The 26,245-nt window shown below is 39.9% G+C and overlaps 1 protein-coding gene across 1 annotated transcript in view; it reads left to right on the forward strand.

The window, feature by feature from the left end:
• Positions 1 to 26,245, forward strand: part of KCNH5 (potassium voltage-gated channel subfamily H member 5) — a gene marked incomplete at its 3' end in the record, with an annotated part of 151,145 nt that overhangs the window by 38,636 nt on the left and 86,264 nt on the right. The window contains exons 6-7 of the mRNA XM_084270540.1: positions 877 to 1,269; positions 14,536 to 14,965. Of these exons, the coding sequence (XP_084126666.1) occupies positions 877 to 1,269; positions 14,536 to 14,965 (823 nt within the window). The remainder of the gene's footprint in view (positions 1 to 876; positions 1,270 to 14,535; positions 14,966 to 26,245) is intronic.

Raw genomic sequence — 26,245 nt, forward strand, 5'->3', positions numbered from 1 at the left:
TTTTATACCATACACATTTGAGATCCTCAAATGTTAAAGGTGATACTAGTTCCAAAATACACATGAATCTTTCAGTTGTCAGCACCATATATTGCCACGTTGTGCATTCCTTTGTGCTTTTGTTTCTTGTGTTGGACCAAGATAAGAGGTAATTAGATTAGGTGGGAGAAATGTCTTAAGTGAATTTGGCTTGGTTCCTTTGCAATGTTTCCAGTTCCACGTTTTACAAGTGTGCATGAAGGAGATTATAGCCACATGCAAGAAAGAACAGTAATTACCAGAAATGACAGAGAACCCACTAGTGATACTGAGCTTGTAAGAGCAACAACTTTTTGAAGAAAATGAGAAGGAAGCATGATATTGCCAGGGTGTTAGGGCAGAAATTGAGCGTGCAGTGCTTCATTTTAGAAGGAGGCCAGCTAGCAGGACTGAAGTCTGCTTTACCTTTGACAGGGTATTGTTCTGGCTCAAGAGTGGTTTAGAAAATAAGTCAGGCATGAAGGATTAGTCTTGTAATGCTTTTGAATATGAATGATCAAGTTCGTACCTGCAGAGCATAAGCTGGTCTGGTGGTACCCACAACTTATTAATGGAGCATCTTGGCCCTTGCTAGTGGCATGGTTTCCCCTCAGTCCATTGGCAAAGACCTCTGCTGTTTGCAAGAATATTCTTGGATGCTGTGCTGCTCCTGTTCATGGAGTGAAAGCTGCTTCCACGCATTCTTAATAAATCAGATGCTTTAGAAACTGTGCGTCTACTTGCAATGTCCAGTGTACACAGTCCTGTCTTTGTGCTGCTCCTTCCAGAAATCCATAAGACTCCATATTGGGTCATATTTATTGAAAAAAGTAACATTTGCTTTTCTGTCTTTTTCAGGTTCTCCAGCTGGGATCTGATATTCTTCCTCAGTACAAGCAAGAAGCTCCAAAGACTCCGCCACACATTATACTACACTATTGTGCTTTTAAGACCACTTGGGACTGGGTCATCTTAATTCTAACCTTCTACACAGCAATTATGGTTCCATATAACGTTTCCTTCAAGACAAAACAGAACAACATTGCCTGGCTCGTGCTGGACAGTGTCGTGGACGTTATTTTTCTGGTAGACATTGTTTTGAACTTTCACACGACCTTTGTTGGCCCTGGTGGAGAGGTTATATCTGATCCCAAACTCATAAGGATGAACTACCTGAAAACGTGGTTTGTGATTGATCTTCTGTCTTGTTTACCATATGACATCATCAATGCCTTTGAGAATGTGGATGAGGTAAGTAATTGCAGTCTGCCTCAAAGGGATTGTTTTAATTAGGAATTTAGAAGCATTCAGGCATGGATCTGGCAGCAATGAGAGGCAACTGAAGCTCTGTGCATATAAGCATGGGCAGCCTTAGGCTGCTGGGCTTCACCTACACAGCATCCTGATTTCTGCACCATGTGTGGATGTGTACCTTAATGAATATGGGTTTTGGAATCACTTTTTTGTCACCCAAAAGCAGAGTAGCACATCCATTTCAAAATGGGCTGGACCAGTTGGCATGTCCCCTTGCCACAGTATCCTTTTTCAGCTCAGACTCAGTGAATGCCTTTAACCAGCCCTAATCCATTGCAGGGCGGGCTGATAAATAACCAAAACTCTGTATCTGCTCTGGCTGAAGCTGGTAGCAAATTTGTCTTGGACTTACAGGAAAGTAGGGAATGGCTTTGAATGAGCATTTTTAAAATCCTGCCCTAGGATTACTTTTTGAACCATTCTGGAATTTTCTTTCTTTTTTGTGATGTCTTTTTAAATGACTGATTGAAAGGGAGATTTATTTCTGGGTTTTTTTAAACAGTTCTTGAGCTGCTGCTGGAATTTTAGAAACTGAGGACAGGAATCATAAATATCTTAAGCGGATGCTGAATTAAAGCTTCTAACACCTAAATGTATTAACATTTACAAAATTGAGCTTGCAGCCTAAGTTAATAGAGGAAGCAAGCAATAACTACGACAAATAATGCATGCACAAGTCAGTGTAGAGAAAATTCATTATTAAAATATAACTATAAAGGCATTAGGCCTTGTTTTAATTTTTCTCTAGAGCCTTTTATCTTTAGGGCTGGAAAAGCCTCTGTTAGGTTTTTAAACATTTTAACATTTTTTTCTTAGAACACCGTTGAGATTTCATTTTGCTTTTTTTTTTAATTCTCAAATTCTGCAGTTTTACATTCTCACTATATAAATCTACATTCCTGCTTTTTAACGCAGACTTTGGTGCAGGTTTTGTAGAGCTCCTTTAAAATTCCATCCCTGTCTCTGTGCTGAGTAGCATCTTTTGACATTGTTCCATTTTATTTATAGCAAATATGACAGAAGTGATAATACTTGCAGCTTAAATTCAAGATCATATGAGGGCTGCCCGTCTGGAAGCAGGTTGTATAGTCAGGCTGTGTAAGGAGGAGGTATTATCGAAGTTGTAAATATAATACAGCTTTTTAAGATAACCAATTCTGTACTAAGAGGAACCTGATTTTTATAGAAATGCAGTGTTGTCTCCGGATTTTTGTGTTTTAATATGTAAAACAAACAGACAATTTCTGTGCTGAAGCAGGACAGATTTAAACGATGAGCTTAACCTCTTTCTCTGACATGTAGATGGGAAATAAACCATCTGCAATATTTCTGACAGTGAAGGGTATCAGAGCACATTATAATTAAGGTACCCTTGAAGTGCCTCAAACTTTACCAAAAATGTAATAATGAGGTATCATGAGCTCCGGTTATCCTACAGTTTGAAGGCATCATTTGCCTTCAAACACTGAAATATCAACTTGCATTTAATAAGAGAACCAATAGTAATATTTATTTCTCATGAAATGGTGTTATGGCCCTGCAGCCTCTGGCGGACTTTGTAGTATAACTTTTTATGTTATGATTTCAAATCCCCCCCAACTCCACTTTTCCCTAGTGCCTGAAAAGAATAGAAGTGATTTTGCAAACAGGTATGTAAACAGTCGGTCTTTCCTCCTTGGATCTTCATTTTCCCTTTCCTCTGTCTTCAGAGGAGGTAGTTTTTTGGATTTTTTTTTTGAGGTGATATTTCTTAATTTGTGACATGTAAGTCTTTTGAGCTGGTTGGTGTGTTCTGCTTGGTTGTAGTTGTTGTTGTTCTTTATTTTCATTTGACTATGAACATTTATTTTAACTGGTACATATTTTCTGGGATTTAACTTTTTGACCCACTAGCAGCACTTTGCTCAAACACTGTTCAAAGGTAAAGGATAAGTAAATTGACAAGGTTAATTTGGAAGAAATATTCTGACTGATTAAGAAGGAGGTTATTGCTCAGTAGAAGGTGAGTGCTTCCTCTTTAAGGCAAATAGAGAGAAGAGTTCTTTTAACTTTTGATTCTGGTAGGTTTTAACTCTTTATCCTGGCCTGGTGTGGTGGATAAGGACATTTGTCTTTAGCATTATAGTTGGTGAATGTGCCATTTCAGAAACAGTTAACAGAAAATCAGAGTAAGATAATGAGAGAGAGAAATACCTTGCACAGCATAGAATGATCTGAATTGATGTGATGGATGAGGAATTAAGTGGCTAAGTGGTATTGAAAGGGTAGGAAAACAAGGTAAAATAGGCTGGAGAAAAATGAGCTGAGAGAAAGGAAAGTGGAATCCTTAGTGGGATATGTACTTTATTTAAGAAAATTGGTGGGATGATAGTCTTAGAAATCAGAACAGTGGGTAGCATCTTTTCTAATTGGGAAACATTACTTACACTGAAATACATTCTGTCTAAACCAAGGTCACATAGAAAACCTTTCATATACAGAAATGTGAGAAGGGACTCTATAAATACTTGAAAATCCAGCTGATTTTCAAGGTACGAACTAGAATGGAGGGTGTGGGCTCAGAGTCTCTGAAACTAGGCTGATTTTTTTTTTTTTAAAGTAGAAAAAGTTTTTGAAACTTCAGATTTTGTCCAAAAGTGTATGTTTGTCCATCTGTCTATTCTGTCTGGGACACCAAAAGGTTATTTGTAGCTTGGGTAACCATTGATTCCGCAGCACCCACAATTATCAGAGTCACACTGTGAAGAAATTGTCAGCAGATGGGTTAGCAGTGTGCCTGAGGACACCAATCCCATTGCTTGTTCAGATATGGTCAAACCATGCTACAGCTCCCTTTGGAACCAAATGCATGGCTTTACATCCCAGGGAAACCAGGATGTTGTGCAGATGCTTGGCTCTTGTCCCCAAGAGCTGGAAGGACTGTGGTACGCTTAGCTATAGGTATGCTGAGACAGTGCTGCTGAGGGATGTATTTGAGCCTATGTAAATATGTATATAGAAGAAATATTCTCAGGACTAGATGGATGGACAAGCTTTGGGCCAAATGGAAAAAGCTTCCACAAATTAAGAGTTAAATAGAGCTTGAAAAAACGCTTTGCCATTTGGAAAAATATTGATTTTTTTTGAGTTTTTCCCCTTTTCTTTGATGGGAATTTTCACTGACATTAATGAATTTTTGAGTCTGTAAAGAAACAAAACCTAGAAGTTTGATCTCAACTCTGCCAGAAACATGACCCCAAAGTGACATGGCACATATTGCAAAGAACGGGACCAGATGTCAGGGTGGTGCATACAGATAGCCATATAGATGGCTTGCAAATGAGTTGTACAAAAGATCATCCTTTGTGCCAAAATTAGTTTTCATGAGCCAATGGCTGGAAGTGAAAGCAGACAAATTTAGATGACCTAAAACTGAAGATCTATGCCTGTTGTTTAATAATGTAAGACTCCATGACCCAGTGGCCTTTCAAATTTAGTGATCTGTGCAGGACATATGAAGCCACGGAATCCTTGTAATTACAATCTTTTAATTATTGTTATGGATCTGTTTCAGCTGTGGCAGAAACTTCTTTGCATCACAGCGAATCATAGCAACTAAAGTAGCAATGTCTGTAAGGTGAAAGGAAATAAAAGCTGATACAACTGATTTAGCCATATTCACAGCTGAGGTGCTTTACTGCAAACATTCCCTTTCAGGAAGATATTTGAAGAGGGGTTTATGGACCCCGGTCTGAGTGGCATATATAAAGACAAGATAAATCGGTGTGTTTCAAGAAAGTGGCTTTGGCTCTGAAATAAAGTCTATGTCTAGCTACCTTTCTTAAATGTAGATGGCTGAGATGGAGAAAATGATTCCCAGAACTAAATCCCTGCTGCAGCCAAGTGTTAAACTGATGAAAACTCCTAGCAACATAACAACAGACGCACTAGGCCTGGGACCTGACATTTCCCCTTTGTTATGCAGTCGGAAGGCAATTAAATATGAAGAACACTGTCATCCTGCTGTAGTGTGCAGAAAACTGCAATATAATAACCCAACGGCTTGGTTACAGCGTGCAAATATAAATGTATGTATGTTCTAGAGATGGTCATACATACTCATCCCCATCACCCCGTTTGCACTTAGTTGCAGAATTGCACCACGTCTCTGGCTTTTGTTCAAGCTAAGGTTTATTCAAGTTCTGCTGCTGTTTAATTACCTGCTTTTTTAATGCTGTACCAGCTCTGGGCTGTTTCTGCAGGTTTTCCTGTGGAGACACATGAATGTCACCTTGATGTGTGGGGCATCTTGTGAAGGAAGGGCCCGGACTGGACTTGGTGCAGGCGGGGAGTGGGAGGGCAGGCAGGGCTGTCCCACAAGATGGATGTGACCTGGTAGACTTACGTTGCGCTGCTTTGGAGCAGTTTATGGCTACTGAACTTCAATTATGTGGCTCAGTGGTCTTTTTACCTTTTTTGGTTGTTGTTGATGTTGTTGTTAATGTGTTACAGATGTTTGGTACCAGCCATTTGAATCAAAGCTTGAATCAGAGCTGTGTTACAGAGTCCAGTTGAGGCAAGTTGCGTGTGGAACACTTTCAAGGGAACCTTCGAGTCCTGTATGATCCCTTTGCTCACAAGGGAGGCGAAAACTTACAAAGGAGATGAGGCCAATGCAATAATCTGATCAGATACTGACTGAAATAACGCTGATGGGAGTAGCACAAATCCACAGAGCTGAGATTGCTGTACACAGCCCTCAGTGGGATGAAAGGAGTTGCAGGCTGAGGGACAGCAGTTGCTCTGCACAAAATGGAGCCAAGCTAAAGCCCTCAAGAAACGAATTGCATGACTAATATAAGAATTAGCAAAGTTTCACTAGCAAGACAACCTTGTAACGTGGTGTGAGTGTTAATTTTGTTCAGGACTGGGTTGGTGCTACACCTGTCCCTGGGTGTCAGGGATATCTGTAGTTCTAGAAGTACTTGCAGGAACATCACAGCTCAGGTTACTCTAGTCAGATATTTCTTCTCCTTTTATTCCTGTGTTGGCATAGGAAATTTTGTAGCTTGTTACTGGCATTAAACAATCACCCGAGTTCAGCATCCTGCTCAGAAGCTGTCTCAACCCTTGTGAGACACTTTCCCTCCCATTTCATTCTCACCTTCCCTAAGTAAGTGAAAAGTATCAGATTTTATGATACTGTCCTCTTTTTTTCCCTAGTTGGGCACACTGATGCACTAACAAATAAATAGTGCAAGATGTCACATCCCCCTTAACTTTAATCTTGAAGAAATATTTTGAAATCGCCCTTCTTTTTATAACCTCAGTTATTCACTGTTTGAAATGTATTGCATTGTATCGTTGTGCCATAAACAATTCACTAGAAGTTTATTTACAGCGCTATAGCTTATTGACATTTGTGTTAGGGGGGAAGCAAAATAAAATCTCCCCCATCCTCCTGGAAAAAAAAAAGATAAATCTCAAGCAATAAATTTGTAACTGCTTTTAGAGAGAAAACCCACTTGCTTTCGTTTTGCTGTAAGGACTCGATTTTGTCCTCACTGCAGTCACTACTCTCATTGCTAATAGTGGTCCAGGATCAAGTATTAGGTGGGCTCTGTTTGTTTTGGGACCCAGGATCTAGATAACTTGTGCAGAAACAATGCCCCTTACTGCTATGGGGGTTTACATAGTAGAATGCAACCCTAAATTCAGTTCTTAAAGTAGTGATAAATCAGAAATGATGCTTTATTATTGTTCTCATTCCAGCACTTTGATTTGTAACTCTGCAACTTGATTACATTAATTGTATACCTAAAAGAAAGGTTTCTGAGCTACGTTGGAAGATTTATTTTAACATTAACTCTGGTAAAGAAGCATTAAGGAGCTAACCAGGGATTTTAGAGCTAAGCTCTATTTAAGTAGCTAAGCTCAAAAATTTCTTTTGGGAATGATTTGCTGGTTAAATTTCAAACCGCTTATACTTCCTGATGGATGCTTTTCCTTCCTGGATACTGCACCGAACGGCACCTGCTGGGTACGTGCCTTCAGCCTTGCCCGCCCCGTTTGGCAAGACTCACCTTTTCAGTTGTTCCCCTGTCTCTAGGCACTTTGCTTTCTTTTACATTCATGACTATCATGTAACAACTGCTCCATGAAGATTGCTGAAACACGGTACCTTTTTCACTGCTCCGGTGCCAAATGCTGAGCTATACCTTGACTTTACAGAATCAGCAAAGTGATTGATTTGGGTGATTATTTTGCTGTGTGTGTGTATATAAGTGCTTCTGGTGAGGGAAAGGTAAGGAGAACTTTACCCATGAAGTATTTGTATTGTGTTTCAAAATGTACCAAGCATGGGATTCATCTGATGAACCACAGGGCAAGGTGTAGTCCATGAGGAGATACAGGCACATTCAGGCTGTGGTCTCTCGTGGTTTCCACTTGACCAGCCTTTTCACAAGTCCCTCAGTCACCTTACAATCCTAGTCATGGTCCTCTTTTTGTCTGTGTTTCCTAATAACTTCACCCCTTGCATTACTGAAATACTGCTCTGCTTTTATTGGGTGTGCTGTCAGAGGAAGCTATCAGGAGAACTTGGCTGGATACCACCTAATCTAAGTTTAGCAAACCTACTGCTGCACTGATTGCATTTTGATTTATCTCAGTGTTTCTAATTACTCTTTCCCTTAATGTTTGTTCAGGTAATATATCTGTTTATTTCCTTCTTGATGCATTAGTTTTTCTGGAAGACATCAACATCATCTCTGAAAACTAAAGCTAAGAATTTAATTTAGTTTTTAGCCCAGGCCTGGATTATTTTTACTGTGTTGCAGCTTGATCACTTTTGTTGTTCTTTTAAGAACCTTTGGGGATTTGTTTTAATGTTCCTCACAAGGAAAAGTTCAAACTGACATTTGGAAATTCTCACTTTATCCCTATTTTTTTTAGCTTATAAGGTGTAGCTTTTCTGTTGATCAATTTTTTATTTCTTATATATTGTCACTTCTCTACTTCTGTTTTCTTCCCTTGGGTGATTATTTACACATTGGTAGCTGATGCCCAGCTTTACAAGTTTTGCCCCTTCTCTGCGATACAACCTCTGGTTGTTTTGTACATTTTGATATAAGGACATTCCAGGTGTCCTCTGCTGCCAGGCATCTGACTCTCTTGTCACTCACAGTTCAGTTGTCTTCACTTATTATTGTCTATAGTTCAATATACTATCATTTATAATTTACCAGCTCTTGCCCTTTTGAGATCACAAACCCCAGTCTGGTTTACTTGGTGATTATTAATTTTTTTATGAACTGATTCAATTCCTTCTTCAGGCCAATGGAGACTTCTGGAAATGTAGCAACACTATCTGTGGAGTAATTGGCTATTCAATGAAGAAATAAGCATGCTGTTGCATCTGCAGAAAATCTCAGCCTACTGTTATTAATAGCATTTATCCTCCAAATTCATATTAAGAAAGATGTCTCACACTGTGAGGCAGGGCTCCATAATATCTGTCTCTGTAATAACACAATACAGGTTTGGATGCTGCCCAGATCCAGGCTATCTAGATTTCTAAGGATGGGTTTAATTTCTCCTCCAGTAAGCTGTGTAAGTGATAGGCTTCAGCTTTGTATTCAGTGGGAGGGAAGAGAGGCAGCTCCAGGAGGTGATTCATCCCATCCCCGGCTGTCTGAGATGGATTGGGTGAATCACTCTTCTGACATGCCCCTCTCTTCATTCACCAGGGAGGAAAGCTGGACAGTTCACACAGACTGGATGGCTGTTTGAACGTGAAACTGTTTTGCTCTTGCACAGAGGTAAAGAGCCCAGCCTGGGCTGCAAGCTCCTCCGAGGATTTGAGTGCTTTAATGGCTAGTTGTGCTGAATGCAGGTTGCTGTAGTTGCTTGTGTTTAGCAATTCTCACCGTATCAGCTTAGATTTAGCTTGAGAAGGTTTGTATATTCTGCAAACTACTATATACTATACCTTTGACTGCTGCCCTGCAGTATTTCATAGTAAGGTTCCCTGCTCAGAAACAGTGTGGCCAGCAGGCCCTGGGCAGTGATTGTGCCCCTGTACTTGGCATTGGTGAGGTCACAGCTCGAGTGCTGGGTTCAGTTTTGGGCCCCTCACTATAAGACATTGGGGTCCTGGAGAGTGTCCAGAGAAGGGCAACCGGGCTGGTGAAGGGGCTGGAGAGCAAACCTTATGAGGAGAGACTGAGGGAGCTGGGGTGGTTTAGCCTGGAGAAGAGGAGGCTGAGGGGGGGACCATATCACCACCTACAATCACCTGAAAGGAGGTTGTATAGAGATGAGTGTTGGTCTCTTCACCCAAGCAACAGGTGACAGGACAAGGGGGAACGGACTCAAGTTGTGCCAGGGCAGGTTCAGATTAGGCACTGGGAAAAAATTCTTCACCAAAAGGGTTATCAGGCACTGGAACAGGCTGCCCAGGTAGCGGGTTGAGTCACCAACCCTAGATGTATTTAAAAGATGAGTAGATGAGGGGCTCAGGGATATGGTTTATTAGAGGACAGGCATCGTTGGACCAAAAGATCTCAAAGGTCTTTTCCAACGTATTGATTCTGTGATTCTCTGGTTCTTGGCCACTCCATAAATTCTTCAAAACCACAAACATCAAAATATTGTGAAAAGCTCTTCTTTTTTTCCTCTGACCTTTTCTGAGACAGTGTTTTCAGTTAAACGATGCAGTACCAATCCCCATTTTCAGAGCCAGGAGGATTTCAGTTTTAGAACACATTTAAAATGTATGTTTCATTTTTTTGTTGCTATTGCATATGTGCCCACAGCTAACAACAAATAAATAAAAAATCATGGAGTGAAATCTAATAGAAAAAGTGCCTAGAGTTAAAAACACATTGTTCCCTAATAGGAAAAAAAAAAAAAAAAGCACAAGTTTACCATTTCAGCATAGTGGGATTTAATTTTGAGGTTCAAACAAATTTGAGTGTATTTAGATGGTAGAAACTAATGGCTGTTTTTTGTTTTTATTTTACTTTTTAAAATGTTTATGCAATACTTTCCCATTGCAGAAATGATTTATTAGATTAGCAAGTAACCAACTGCATTTGCAATTTCAAAAAGATGCAGCTCTGCTATTCTGTTGCTCCTTTAGCATAGAATAGATTGCTCTCTGTTTCCTGGTTTAGGAGGACATCTCTGTCACTTGAATGATTTCCTGTACTTGTTAACCTTCAGTTTCCTTTGGTGACAATATTCCCTTTATCCTCTTGTGTGTTTGGCTCTTGACCCCTGTATAACATGACTTTGACAGCTTCATCCTTCCTATGGCCTGGCTTATCAGGGATTCGTTACTGGCATGAGAATTTAGCTCCCTGTCCTTGCTCAAGGTGCAGAGGTCTGTTCCCACGACTTGTATCGCAATTGCAGGAGGCGTCTTGCTCAGCCTTGTGGTCAGAACAGTTTAGCCAGATGCAGACACACAGTTTAGACTCTTCTTTCATCCCAGAAAACTGAAGTCTAAGAATGTGGTAGCATCTACGATATGAAATGCAAGATTCAGGTAATTTTTGACAGCCCTGCTGCATTTCAGACTGAGTGCTTGTCATCACTTGTGGCTCCACTATCAAAGTGAATTTCCTTTCTTAGTATATCAAGAGAATTTGAGAATACAGACTTTGCAAGGTGCTTGTGTCAATAAACTTGGGCTTTTTTTAATCATGAATGGCTAATTTAATTCTAAATTTTAACACCCATTCCTCAAAAATAACTTTCTCGGTAAATCTGACATTATATACATCCTTTGTGGTAGCTTCTGCTGTCTGTTAAGTGGAAAAATTGGTAGAAAAAGGTCTTCTTCAGAGCTGCTTCTTGTGTCTTCTGATCCAACAGCCTCAGAAGTCACTGGGAAGGTTTCCTGTGACTCACACTTGTATACTTAATTCAGTGATGTGTATCAGATAGGAATTTGGTTCCAAACTTGACAAACATAATGCAATTCTGGAATAGGTGGGTTTTCAGTTAATTCTACATATGAGATGATTGAGGATGAGCAAGCTGAATGTCCTCATCTGATTGAAGACGTGACCAAATACGTTAGTCAAAACCTCAGGGGCCAGAATTAGATGGTTCAGTCAGAGAACACAGACCCAAAGATACTACAGACTAAATATGGCTATGGAGTAGCAAATGGTCTTCCCAGAAGGTTGACTCTTCAGTATCAAAAATGTCTGTTATTTACAGGATGCTAGTGCCAAACGGGATTAAATGCTTCATTCAAGGTTTCTAATCACCTCTCTGTTCCTTGAGTGCTGCAGTTACTTCAGTTAGAGCAGATGCTCGTCCTTTCATAGAAGGGTATCCAAGATATTCATTATGGAGCACAAATACAGTTAAAAGAGAAATGAAATTAAAGGCAGCCAGCAATCAGTTGAGTTTAGTACACTGAATTTCTTAATAGCCCAAACTTAATTCAAGGCAGTTTGTCTTTCACATAATTTCCACTAAAGAGATTGTTGCTGAATCTTAGGCAGAGTTTTGTGTATTAACACTTGTGCATTTATGGTCGGGTGGTTTTTTTAAGTATAAAGGTACCAGCTTGACCCAACCCAGTTCTCAAACAGTGCGATTAACCCCATGGTCATTTAATATGTGCTTACTTGCTCTTTCCTAGGTAGTGGTTTGTGGAATAGGCTTTTAAAGCCTCCAATATTGTCTTTATATTTTGCAAGATTAGACATGACATTGAAATGCTCAAGAAGTATAGCTCTGATTTTTTGGTCTTAAGTAGTGGATCAGACTGAACCGGCTTTAAGACTCACAGTGAAACTTATTTAAATGAATTACTCTTTGGAAAGAATACATTTTAATGCCAGCTAAAATTAAACATTGCTCTTTGTTTTGTACATAAGAGATGTGATTGTTGTCTGTGCTTAGGGAGAAAAAAAATCACAACACAAACTTTCTACCAGACTTTGGAATAAATGATGTTATTTTTACATTAGTTGTACAGCTGCTCATCTGTCCACATAACTTAGAGAAGATGTAATATGGATGGAGTAAGGAGTGTCAGACTGTAGTCTCCTGACCATGGATTGACTTTTGGTTTGGTTTGTGCAGTAGAAAGTGCAGTGTAAGCCTTGCCACTGGAATGAACTTAAACTCCTGGGTGCAAAAAGAAGATGCCCAAATTTAGATTCCAGGTCTCTAACTCCTTCCCTAGCCTTAATCTTGGTAATGAACAGTGACTCTTAAAGTTAAATGGAAATAATGCCTATCTTCTTGACCAATACAAGAGGACCAGATCCTACAAAAAAAACCCCTGTTGTTTTCTCCCTCTGATTTCATGGTAAATTGTAAATGGTCAGAAAGTGTGTTAATTCACTAAAACACACTGCAGATTAATATAGTGATGTACACTACTCTGTAAACTACTCTGCAGTTTTCTTTTTTAATATAGATATTTTTTCTGTGGGGATTGACCCTCATTCAGTAGTCCATGGGCCCCAGTCCGTTGTGTAATGAACATTGTAAGGGACTTTCCAGTTTATTGGACAAGTTGGCTGTTTGGAGTGCCTCAGAGACATCTAACCAATGCAAATAAGTAGATATATGTTTAGATGGAAATAAGAATGATAAACTAGAACTGTGTCTTGTGTAAATGCAAGATACAGAAATCAAAATGGGAAAATTCCACTTCCCTCCATGGTATTAGTCATCATGAGAGCTTGAATGCAAATATAGAACTTCAATTTATTAAGGATTTGGGGATCTGAAACAAATTCCGACAGGATTTGAAAAGCATACAAGAACTTTGTTGAAGAGATTACATCTAGAAATATCAGATGTTTGTTACCCTTCAAATGTTAGTTGTGAGAAGAAGCAGAGGTGCAAAAGAGATTAATTTTTTTTCTGATATGGAAAACTCCAGAAACTATTCTTCTACTGTTTGATAATATAATTAGCCAGTGTTTTGACTAGACTGATTTGATAATGATGCATAGAAAAGGGCAATTTAATCTTGGCACACTAACTAGGAATGTTTGCCTCATTGCTTTCTATGTCTTAATTTCTACTTTAAATTAAATGTCTTCAGATTCTGAATGTTTTATATTAGAAACCTTCCTTTACAAACCTTCTATTTTTAGTCACTAATTAATTTAATGCACAAGTTAGGTATATCATGGGATTGCAATAGATCAGGACCATATTTTTCTTCTCTTTCTGCATCTGTAAACTCTATCAAAATACATTGCAAACCATTTGTGCATTGAGGAGGACATAACACATTTCTTGTTCCCTCTCAGATGTTTCTATTAACTTTTTGATGGTCCCTGTGCTTCTATTCCCTAAATATTTGTACTTCCACTTATTTGTACTTCATTTATCTTGTGTGAAAAAAGCCAAGCAAACAAACCACTGCTGCAAATAATTACTCTAGGAAAATATCTACAGTGTCTGTTGGTAAGAAAGGAAATTAATACTATATAAAAAGGCATTTGGTTTTCTTGCCAGTGTCTTGTCTCACTCAGAAAGGTGATGTGCCCCTAGTTGTTAGTTCCATGTTCATCCAGTGATGCTTTTTATAAATAACAATATATCTGGAGTTGTATTAGCTATGATAAAGGATAATAAGAAGTGGAGACCAATGGACTAGAGGAAGTTAGCCAGCTACTGTCTGGTTACTCATTACAATTACTTTCTGACATTTCTCTTGAGCATCTGTCAATGGTGAGGGCTCCTGAAGTAGGTGGATACTCGTTCTGGCCAGAAGAGCAATCCTCTGTTAGGATTTAATATATCACTATACTCCAAGAAGCTTCGAGAAGACTCCAGTTGGATGGTATAGTTCCATCTGTGACTGCTCTTCCACAAGGTTTCACCTCCTTGAGATCAAAGCAGAGTCTTCTGTTTTCTTCAGACTAGCAAAATATTGAATTACTCCTTTTTGTAATGAATATGCATTTCTCACTTTGGATTCCTTGGATTTCCTTCTTGAAAAGACTGAGTTTAAACAAAATAGTTTGTCCACCTAATCAGTGCCAAACTTGATTTACCTTGATGAGATCGGATGGACAGGAGGGGGAGGAGGGTTTGGTCTTCTGTTCCACCATCTGAGACATGAAAAAATTGTATAGAAAAACTTTAAAGCAGACCCAGGAATTGCTGTACAGCCTTCTGTGTTAACCAGCAGGATATTTCAGATGAAATAATGATTTTTTTTTTTTTCTTTTCTAGGGGATCAGTAGCCTCTTCAGTTCCTTAAAAGTGGTGCGTCTTCTACGACTCGGTCGAGTTGCCAGGAAATTGGACCATTATCTGGAATATGGTGCTGCTGTACTGGTACTGTTGGTGTGTGTATTTGGACTGGTGGCCCACTGGCTAGCCTGCATATGGTACAGCATCGGGGACTATGAAGTTATAGATGAAGTCACTAATACAATCAAAACAGACAGCTGGCTCTACCAGTTGGCACTGAGTATTGGGACACCATATCGATACAACACCACTGGCTCAGGGCAGTGGGAAGGAGGACCCAGTAAAGACTCCTTGTACATATCCTCTCTCTACTTTACCATGACAAGCCTTACAACGATAGGATTTGGAAACATAGCACCAACCACTGATGGAGAGAAGATTTTTTCGGTGGCCATGATGATGGTTGGCTGTAAGTAGAATTTCCTTTTCTTGTGTTTAAGCCAAAGGTAGTTGTATGGCTAGCATGATGGTTGCCTAGCACACTGAAAAACTGAAATACCTGTAAATAATGATGAAAGGAACTTGGAATTTTTGAAAACAGGAATTGAAGTCGAGTGGTTGCTGTAGCTTTTAAATTGTTTGGGAGATTAAGTGCAGAATGTACACAAGTGTGCACAATGACAGTTTTATATCAAGTTCAGGGCCTCTTCTTTATGCCTTAACAATGGCTTTCATCATGTTTGTAAACTCTTGGCTGGAATTTGGTTGAAAGTTACAATGTATATTCAAATCCAGGCAGTCAGACTGAGTTTTGCTTATAAACTTACACAGGCTGGGAAACATTTGAAGTGGTTTAGGCGATTCTTGACATACTTAGTGATTCTGAAGTGACTCTGTGCTTTATGGCACTGGTTTGATTTACAGGAAGTCCTGATTTTATCTCGCGAATGTGGTGACCTTTGTCACCAGCAAAGCCAGAAGTGAAGGCAGTCATAAGACACTATATTGCACCATTTCTGTGCTTCCTGCTGTTTCACAGCTCTGCTGAGGTAGTCCAGAAGCAATAGTGGTAAAGCACATTTCTCATTTTATGTGCTGCCAAGGTAAGATCACTGAGCAGCTTCCAGGTTAACAGAAATCTTCAGAATACAGTAAAGACTGCTGAAAACGTTAATATTATTTGGGACAATTATTTTTCTGTTAAATAATTCTTGGTATCTCTCTGATGCTTTCTATTTTCTGAGCTCCATACAAACACTAAGCAATTATGTAACATGAGAGCAAACAAAACCTTTTGAAAATAAGATCTGCATAAACTCTCTGATAATTATCTCAGCTAACACTTTGAGCCCATCTCAGAGAAATACTGAACTATAAAAAGGAAGTTTTCTTGCAACAGTCTTTCTAGATCTTCAGAAGATTAAAGCCATTTGTTTGGAGATTTTTAAATGCTTTTTAAAAAGAGAAGTTGCAGTTTCAGGGCTCTGCAGTGTGGTGCAAAGAAATTTCTGCCGAACAGCATCTTTACATGATGGGTTGATGTGTTTCAAAACATTTCAAAGTCCATAAAAAGTAAATCCCCAAGCTACTGTGTTAATGAGCTATTGCAGTTAGGCCATAGAAAGCCTGTAGGTGCTGATTGGCCATTTGTTGAAACTGCTTTATGGTATTTAGGGAAGGCTGTGGATTTGGAGAATAAACTGGATATAGAACATTTTAAATAATGTATTATTTATTTCCTGTGTTTTCTGTGGGGATTTACGTTGTCCTGCAGAGGAGGGTCCCATGGAAGGAGCTAAGCAGCCGTGGTAAATGATTTAGTGTAGGGTAAGAGCCATTAAAGCGTAACAAATAATAGTAGTAAAACATGGATGCGTGGCCTAAGTGAAAAGGAAATGGAGCTTGTAACGTGCTTTGTATTTGTTCTAGGAGAATTGTACTCACACTATTTTTATTTTATTTTTTTTTTGTACTCACACTCTGAAACACATGTTAAAGATGGGGGCTGCACATAGCAGTGTCAAAGCTGACATTTACAGCAATCTCTTGGCTGATTTTAATAGCTTTCATAACTTACCTACAACATTATTAAATGTGTATGTCAAATTTATGAGTGGCACCTCTAAGCCTAGTAGTTGGAAAACTATGTGTAGATTTAATGGCTTTCAGGCAAATTCAAGAGCAGAATCTAAAATTTAAGAAGCGTGGCAAAAGGACAGTTAAGTTGCTTATTGCATAAAAAATAATGCCATCAGAATAACTGTGGCTTCTCTTGTGAGTGGGGTGAAGAGCATTGTGGCTTACAGCAAGGCTGCAGGCAGAAGAAACCTTTTTAGATTATTTGCAAGAGTAAAAATGCTCAATTATATTCAAATGATTGAATCTTTGCAAACATATCAAAGAAGATTTGAAGATTTTTTAATTCATGCTTATCAATATGATGACTGATCCTGAAATCTAAAGGAGGTGCTTGGTTGGTTGAATACTGTGTAGAAAATACACCAGCTTCCAAATAGATACTGGTCATGAGCTTCATACTTGCAGTATTCCTGCAAAGAGATCAGGCCTGCAGGATTGTGTAAACACGCTCTGCAGTGCCAGCTGCTGAAAAGATGACAGTCTGAACAGCAAAACGGGACAGAAAGGCACAACAACGAGTTGATGGAAAATGCAGTTTACAGGTAAACTGGACAGTGATCTGGGGAAAAGGATTTGGCCCCCCTAAAAAGTGTGAGAAGGAACTGAAAGTTATTTGAATCTTTTTCAAAACAAGATGTTTCAGGTTTTTCTTGTGAAATAGTGTTTTGAGATAAAAATTCAGCAGAATTCAATTACAGTTCAATCAATAAAAAAATTCAGGTCCCTCAGCTGTCTTTTGATATAAGCAGAGAGAGACTGTAATACACCTTTGGTATTTTTCCTGAAGAAGCTTGCTAAAACCAATAGTTGACACTGGCAGCGTCTTTCACAACAGACTGTGCCAAATAAACGTCTTAAACTTAGCACAGGGATCAGAGATAGTAATTAATCACAGTCCCAGCTGCCTACTCATGCAAACTTCAGATAGAAAGTCTTCCCTGCGTTGTCAGCTCGCAGCGGCTTGTTCTGCACACCAGAAGTTTCCTATTCACGCCAGCAAAGTTAGGAGGAACTGGGACGAGTATTTGGAGAGATTTGCAAATCCTGGTGGGCAGGGTTGCAAAAGGGTGTACTTGTTAAAAATAACCAAATTAAGATTCTGTAGCTGCTGATAAAGCATCGCTCGGTGCGGGGTGGTGGCGGGGGATACCCAGATGAATGGGAACGCTTTTCAGTTTGATTGGCATTTTGTCATTTGGTTGTTCACTGAGGACCGAATCGGGTGGGATATTTAGACTGAAATACATCACCTGTCTTGCAGGAAAGAGAGCTTTGAATAACTTAACCTCATCACATGGAGCTTGCCTCAGATTTTTTGCCTCACTTGCTTTTTCTTGGTGTCCAGTGCTGTTTTTCTGTTACGTTTTGACACTTGAAAAGCTAAAAATAGCAAACATAAAGTATCCTGTAGCAAGAGAGCAAGGTTTTTACAAGGGTTATTGTTTAAATACCTATTCTGCATTTGCTGCCTAGAGCTGCTGAATATGCATCGAAAATCTGATGTTCGTAACTCCCTTTGTACAGGTAATTTTATCCCCTCTCAGCACAGAACAGGACAAATAGGTAGGTCTGTCAGATCCTTTGAGTGGACCAGGAATCGTTTATCATTCAGGACCTTTCTTGTAAACCTCCCATCACCTTCTGTCAGCACACAGCCTATAGCAAGGAACTTGGTCCCTACTGCTGCGTGTTGCTCTCGCTCAGACCACAGGCAGGTTTTTAGGCTTCTGCAGCACAGCCATAGATGTAGATATAAAACCAACTGTTTTGGTGGCTTTCACAAAGAGGAATGTATTAAGAAAGAAGCCAGAAAGACACTTCTGATTTGTACACTGTCTTGGAACTCACACAGCTTCTCATTTCAGTGAACAGAAAGTCTGTAAGAGGGAAAAGGTATTTTGGGGAAGGTGGCAATATGGCAGGTTGGAACAGCATGCAAAATTCAGGAGAGATGAGTATTTTGAAGAAACATGTGTGAACATTTAAATGAAGAGAGTTCCTGTAGTGCCGTACGCCTTCTTCCCTCCTGTGCTTCCACTGGGAGCACAAGTAGCCAGCTTCCCAACTTGCAGCTCAAAAGGTCTCTGATGACCGTCTGCTTGCTTCCTGTGTAACCTAGACCAGCAGTTTGCCCCTGTCCATGTGCAGCCCTGAAACTGCTCTGCCTGACACAGGGCAGATTGCAGAGTCAGTATAGCTCCATAAATTCAGCATTTACATGAACTTTGTCCAGCTGAGTGAGCCCAACCCTAAGCATGTGTCATCTAAGCAGTAACAGAAATCCAGTATGTTTATTGTATCTAGTTCTGGGCTCCTTGGTATAAAAAAGAGAGGGGTTTCCTGGAGAGAGTCCAGAGGAGGCTACAAAGGTGATTAAAGGCCTGGAGCATCTCCCCTATGAGGAAAGGCTGAAAGAACTGGGGCTGTTCAGCCTTGAGAAAAGAAGACTGAGAGGGGATCTGATCAATCTTTATAAATATCTGAAGTGTGGGACACAGGGGAAATGGCCAGCCCCTTTTCAATGTCTGTGGGGACAGGACAAGGGGCGATGGCCTCAAGTTGGAGCACAGGAAGTTCTGCACCAATATGGGGAAGAACTTTTACCCAGTGAGGGTAAGGGAGCCCTGGGACAGGCTGCCCAGGGGGTGTGGAGTCTCCATCTCTGGAGATATTCAAGACCTGTCTGGATGATGACCTGTGCAACCTGTCCTAGGGAACCTGCTTTGGCAGGGGGGTTGGACCCGATGATCTCTTGAGGTCCCTTCCAACCCCTACAATTCTGTGATTCTGTGATTCTGCTGGTCACTGGAATGATCCTATGATCCTTGCTGCAAGGGAAGGTCAGAACAAGATGTGGAAGGCAGGAATGTGGATGAATGTTGAGTGCTTCACTGTTTCTCAGGATGTGAAAGTCCCAGAAGGATCTTTTTGTCATCACAGAAGAGCTGAGACATGGTGCTTTGTTCTTCTTGCTTTAGGGAGATACTTACATCCCATATACATAGCTTGCTTTGACTTCTGTTTACTTCCAGATTTATGGGGAGGTGGCTGTAGGGGAGATATTATTTTCAATTACTGGTTTTAAATTATGGTGAAGACAGGCTTGTTAATTCAAACTGGTTTTTTGTGTGAGCAGAAGAATTTGTTGTGGTGATTGTACAGGATGCCTGCTCTGGAAAATTGCTCATTCCTGACAGCTATTGGAGCAATTCTAGACAGCTCTTTCCAAAACTCACTTTTTAATTTCGTGACTTGAAATGCAGACTTCTTGTTTGCACCTTAAAAATACCCAGGATGATGATTTGCAGGTTGGAAAAGAAAACAGATGTAATTGCTGTCACTTTGACCCCAAGTTGTTACTGTTCAGGGGAGAGCTGATGGAGAATGTGGGTGGGTTTCTCTTGCTACCCTGTTCTCCTTTGAATTTTACTAAGCAGAAGAGTGTAGGACATGCTGTTTCCTATTGAAATCAGGTGAGATGCTCTCTTCTGAACCATCTCCGGTTCTAAAACCTCCTGTTTTGGGCAAACGATGCCAAAAGGCTGCTGTTTGCTCGTGGCACCCTCCCTGCTGCTGCTCTGCTCTTGTTTTGGAGCTGTGACATGGACTACCGCAGACTGTCAGTCATCCCTCCATTGATCTGCCAAAGCCTAATTCATTATTCAAGCGGGTTCTTTCATTGTTCAAGTAACATTCATCAGTTCCCTGCCAATATATGGTAGTTAGCCACTTGAGTGCTGTTTGTATGAATCATGGAGGTTTATCTAGTAAATTTGTTAAGCAGTAGCTAAGCCCACGCACTGACACAACAGTGTGTAATTGTAGGAAAGCGCTTGTCTGGCAGACTTCCAGACAAGCAATCCCAAGAGCCCATAGGATTTAATTTTTGATCCTGAGGAAAGTGTATGTGTAAGATAGCACCTTCTAGCAAAAATCGCTACCAGTAACGTAGATTAAATCATGTTCTACAGCAACAGATAGTAATGTGAGAAGGTTTTATGGTTGTAGGAGTTCGTGGTCTGGAGTGTTTAACTATGGTTGAAATCTAACCCTGCTTTAAGGGTGTCCTATGGGAGTCAGTCCTGTGTAAGGGCATTTACTTTCCTGCAGGAATATGGGATATGGGAGAGACATGGCTCTGCACCACATTTCCAGGAGCCACTGAAGGATGTGATGGCAGACTTATGCCAATTTTTGAGCTGTTCCTTAGAGTTTCTTAAAATATGGGCCTTGTTCAAATCTCTTTGAACAAGAGCCTGACCCTACTAGTGAGCTCTTAATCATGTCAGCTACATACAGATGTAATGCTCAAACTGTATTTGGAAGGTTTGGTGCAGGATGCTCCTTCAGCAGTCAGTGTGAAGTGGCTGGAGAGCTGCGTGACAGGCTATGCTCCCTGGAAGGACCACATGCAGGTTATTACCAGGTTGGACTTGGAAAAGTTTCCAAGGTCCTACAGAATTTGGACTGGTGAAGGAGGGATGTAGCAGCTTCTCAGTTCTTCATGGTCGTCTCTACAATGTGAATGTACTGCATGGTTTGGCAAAACTGCCCTTATTGAAGATACTGACAGGAGGGCACAAAGATGCTTCTGAACTAGGAGCTCTTCTGTGCATAACCTTATCCCTCCTGTACCTCTGCAGAAGCATGCATCCACCCAGAAAGGCTGTGAACTCAGCTGTGCATCAATAACTACATCTCAAAGACAGAGCATTTTATTTAGGGGAGGTGGGGATTGTCTTGAGGAGGTCACTAGTTTCTCATTGGACTTCTAAGAGATGTCAGGCTAACAACAAAGGAGGTGGTGATGGGGGGACTGCAATGCAGTAAAGAACTGCTTGACCCAGAGCGGTTTTAACCATTGAGACAGGGTGCCAAAGATTTTCCTAGAAGGGATGATTTGAGTGTAGTTCTAGCTGTCTTGTTCTAGGCAGATTGTCATTTGAGTTCATCACCAATATCCTGCTAGATGAAATACCAGAAGTAAGGCTGTGTATCACCCCTACTGCTTGTCTTTGAAGTGAGAATATTTTGATATTTCAGAGATTGAAGAAAGGTTTTCAAAAGGCCAAAAGTCACCTAGAACACTAGAGGTAAAGATCTCTGTGCACCTCAGTGATACAAGTTTTAAGTGAAATGGGAATAAATTTACTAGTTTGGTATTTCAGATGAAGCAATGAGAAAGGTGATAAATTCTTTATAATGTCCAAATCAAGAGAAAATAAAACTTTTCATTCACATTAACCTATCAGTGCACATAGAAAGAAGTGACACAGAAAGTTGCCTTTCAGTGGAAATTTCCCCTTTTGAGTGACATTGAAAAAATGTTTTGATACTTTGGGACTGCTGGACCATAGTCCAAGTGTTACCAGCTTTATGAAACAAGGGTATCAACATTTTTCTAGGATATTTTTAGTTGTAGCAATCTCAGTTATGTCTCACAGCTGGAGCACATGAAGTGTTTTGAGGTGGGGTGTTGGTCTCAGTGAAGCAGCTGAACTTGGCAATCTTAATGTTCTCTGAACAGCTGCATGGAAAAGGCTTAGAGTATAAATGTTATCAGTAGTCTACAGTGAAAACCAAGTTACTCTTAGGGAGTAAAAGATCTAACATCATCCACTTTTTCAGGAAATGTCAGTCTTAAGAGCAAGATTGGGGTGGATACAAGGGTAATGGGCAGAAGCACCATGAGGGCTTTACTTTGCTTTAACTCTGACATGACAGTAGATTTTTAGTTATTCAGGCTCTAGTTTATAGCAAAACCATGTCTTTTTATATAAAGAGCTTTAAAACTGTACAAAAGTCTCCTTGGGAAGCTTTGTGGGATTTTTTTTTGGTACGGTTATAGCTAGTGTGTGTTTATATAAGCTTTACTTTCATTATCATTTGCCTGATATGTTTAAATGAATTTATGGTATCAAGAGAGATAAGGCAATGAGTGGGAGAGGTAAGAATGAAGAAAGAAATGCTATTTCATGCTATTAAGCTATGTTATTTAAAAGAACTGAAAATCGCTATTAAATAAATGTGGAAAATTAACCTTTACACGGTGCTGTTTCTTAAACACAGGGTGAACAACCCAAGATGGTCCCAGAGGGATTATCAGGTTGTCCCAGATTACTCATAATATCAATATCTCTCACAAAGCAAACAGTTTTAATTAATCCAAATGGATCAGCTAATATATCCAACTTGCTCACAACACAGCACAACTTTATAGCATATTGTGCTAGAGGGATAAACAAATCTTAGATAAAAGATAACCCCAAGGTATTACACCACTTGGATAGGAGAGGCTAGGGAGATTGTTCATATTATTCTGTTCTGAAGTTTCAGAAAGCCAAGTGAGTGATACAGGGCTGTGTCTGCACAGAGATCTCTGGAAATCTGCAGGACTTAATACCTCTGTGCTGTTGGCATTCCGAAGGGAGAGTTGCCCAATAAGTCAGGCCAGTTACCCAGGTAGGTCCTGCCTGATTTCAGTGGATGTGTGCTCCTTGGTGGGCAAAACAGCTATTTTTCTGTTAAAGCTACTTAACATTGGCTCAGCTTTGGTGGCAGACAAGTGCTAAGGTTTGTCAACCAGAGTTTCTGGAAAGTGCAGCGAGGAGATAGGTTGTTTTATGGAAGTGTCCCATTGTAGGAATATTGAATCATACCAGTGAATCAAGCCTAAAGTTTGTTCTGTTTCTTTAGGTCGATGAAGAGATTTCCTTGCCTAAATCTTTTAAGGTTAAACTTCAGAACTGAAAAGCTTTTTAACATTGTTGCACATTCAGAGAGGCTGATACAGTTGGGTTGGTTTGTTTTGTTTTTGCGAAAGAAAGAAAAATCCCAAATCTCTGGGAGATTTCATTATTGCACTCCTGCCTGTGGTACTGCAATGTGTTTGGTGGTGCAAAGAGATGTCATCTAATTGGATAAAAGGTGATAGATACAAGTTCTTTGTTTCTCATTGCTTCATTTCTGTAGATCTGAAGTCGTATGATGTCATGGTGCTCTTGAAAATACTGAGGGCACTGAGGACTGAGCCTGCAGGTCTCTCATCTTCATCCATCTTTCCTCCAGCTTCTTCTTCAAGAACCTTGGTAGAGTCAGTAAAAATATTCTGCTGGTGGAAGCATACCTTATGTGAGAGTATGACTGCAGCATCCTCCTTAAAGAGCTTTACCCCTTTCCCTTCAATTTGGAGAAAGGACAGGATGGCATCTCTCCCCTGGGTACCTGCTGTGCATCCTTGCCAGCGCTGACTCCAAAAACAAAATATCCTGTTGTGCTTCAGTAGCAATATATTTGGTCATGAATGATTAAAACTAGTTTTCTTCCATTGGCTGGCAGCCAGCATGGATTTGTCAAGCTGAGTTCATGGCAAATTAATCTGATTTCTTTCTTTGACAAGATAACCACCTAGTGAATAAGGGGAATTTAGTAGACATGATATGTCTGAACTTCTTAGAAGGCTTCTGACACTTTTCTACATAGTGGTCTCAGAGCAAATGAGTGAAAGATGCTCTCAACACAGTCATAACAAAGTCGGCAATAAATGGTGGAAAAATCTCTCTCAAAAAGTAATCAAGGACTTCACTGTCAAACCTAGAGGGAATTGCCAAGGAAGTCTTTGTCCTGCGTGTGATTCTGTTCAACACTTTCATTAGCAGAGTTGAGTGACAGAACAGAGAGAGTACATTGGGAGAGTTATTGGAAGGGTTGCAAGCGGTCTGGATGACAGCATCTGAATCCATAATGATCCTGATAAAGTGGAAAGGTGGCTGAAAATCAGCAAGGTGAATGTCAATAAAAGCAAGTCCAATGCACCACGTGTAAAAAGAGTAAATAAAATGCCCAAGTGCAGTATAGGGAATAACTGGCTCCTGCTGTGAGGCTGGAGGGGATCTTGGAGGAAAAATGAGGGAAAAAGTGATAGGAAACTTCAGACCAGATATAACACAATGGTGGGCTGTATCTCACCCTTGAAAGCATTAGGAACAATGTCATAGGCAAGCTGAAGAAGACATTTATGCTACTGGGACTAGGGCTGGTGAGAGAGGGGATTGATAAAAAAAAAGTTAGAAGACAGGACCACAGGGAACAGTTGGAGGAACTGACTTTGGTTTAAGCTGAAGGGGAACATGAGGATTGACTTCTACCATGGGAAGAGTGTGCTTGAAAGGGAAAAATAATGTTGGTCCTCTGTATTTTATGAAGGGCAATTGGGTCAGCTAGGAGGCAATGAAAGACATCAGCTCACCAAAACTCTTTCGCTGTGGGTGGATTCAGACCAGTCTACCACCAGATTTCACAGACTTCACTTCATCAATGAGTATCTGTCAGGCTTGTTCCGGGTATCACTGCTTTGCCTCAGTGTGGCAAACAGACCAGGCAATGCCTTGAGATCCCCCCCTAATGCTCAATCTCTCTGATGTTGCAGGGAAAATAGGATACAGCTCAAAATCTGTTAGGCATTAAGCAAGGCAAATCTCTCTCTCTAGATGGTTGACCAAGTAGTGATTTGTGGTCCATGATGTAATAGCTGCATGTTTGCTCTGCATTTTCAGGCTATATCACTTCCATATTTGAACTGTAAAACGTGCATGAACGCACTGGGGTACACTCATACTGGGGAAGTTTAACTCCCCATGGAAATTGGAAATGCCGTTGTCATCCAAATAATGTGAGGCACTGAGAGATGAATGCAGGTGTTCAACACTAAACCAAAGCTATAGTGGGATTTTTTCTCAAGTACAAGGGCTGCATGGTAGTATTCATATTCTCTAATGTATTTGTAAGGCATTGTTTGGAGCTAACAAATCTTGATTCAATTATCTATGGTAGAAGAACCTGCTCTCAGGGTCGGTCTGAATCAAGCCAATCTGTAGGAAACAGAGGGAAATTAATTTCAGTAGAATAGTTTGACTTTTTTGGGCTTTAAAAGTTTTTTTACTGAGATATATTTCTCAGCTAGATGTTCTTGCCCCAGTGTTTCCATTAAGACTTTTTCATTAAGAAAACAAAAGACTTCTGCTAAAGAAAGAGAAAATATTAATTTTATCCTGGAAATCTTATTTTTTCCCTCTTTTGTTCCTGTCTTTATCTATTTAAAAATCATATTTTAAAGAATGCCGCATCTTTTGGAATTACCCCCTGGAAGAATAGCAGAAGGACAAAAGTGGAATCTTCCTTAATGATTATGGGAAAAAAAAATGGCAAGGGAGATTTGGGGGTAATATTTCTCACTTTCAACAATTTTTCTCTTTTCCCCGTGGAATTTAAGTAAGCAGGTGAAAGAAAAAAGGCCAGCAGATAGAAAAGGAAACTTGTTAAAAGTTGAAATATTAATAGGTTTTTTCTTATTTTGTCTACATTTTTTGTTGCATAACAACATGAAGGATTTTTTAATAGAGCATAATATACAATTTTTTCTAAAGTATGTCATGAAGATTAAAGCATATTTCAAAGCTCTATTATGAAGTGTAATCAGAATTGAAATAGGATGAAGTTGATGGAAGAGGGGTTATAAATATCTGCCACTGATTTCTACACGGTGATGTGACAATTAGAGATTCCTCTGTGGGAAAAAAGCCCAGCTTTATAGAAATGACATCACAATGAG

Source organism: Gallinula chloropus, assembly GCF_964237585.1.
Source record: "Gallinula chloropus genome assembly, chromosome: 14".
NCBI lineage: Eukaryota > Metazoa > Chordata > Aves > Gruiformes > Rallidae > Gallinula > Gallinula chloropus.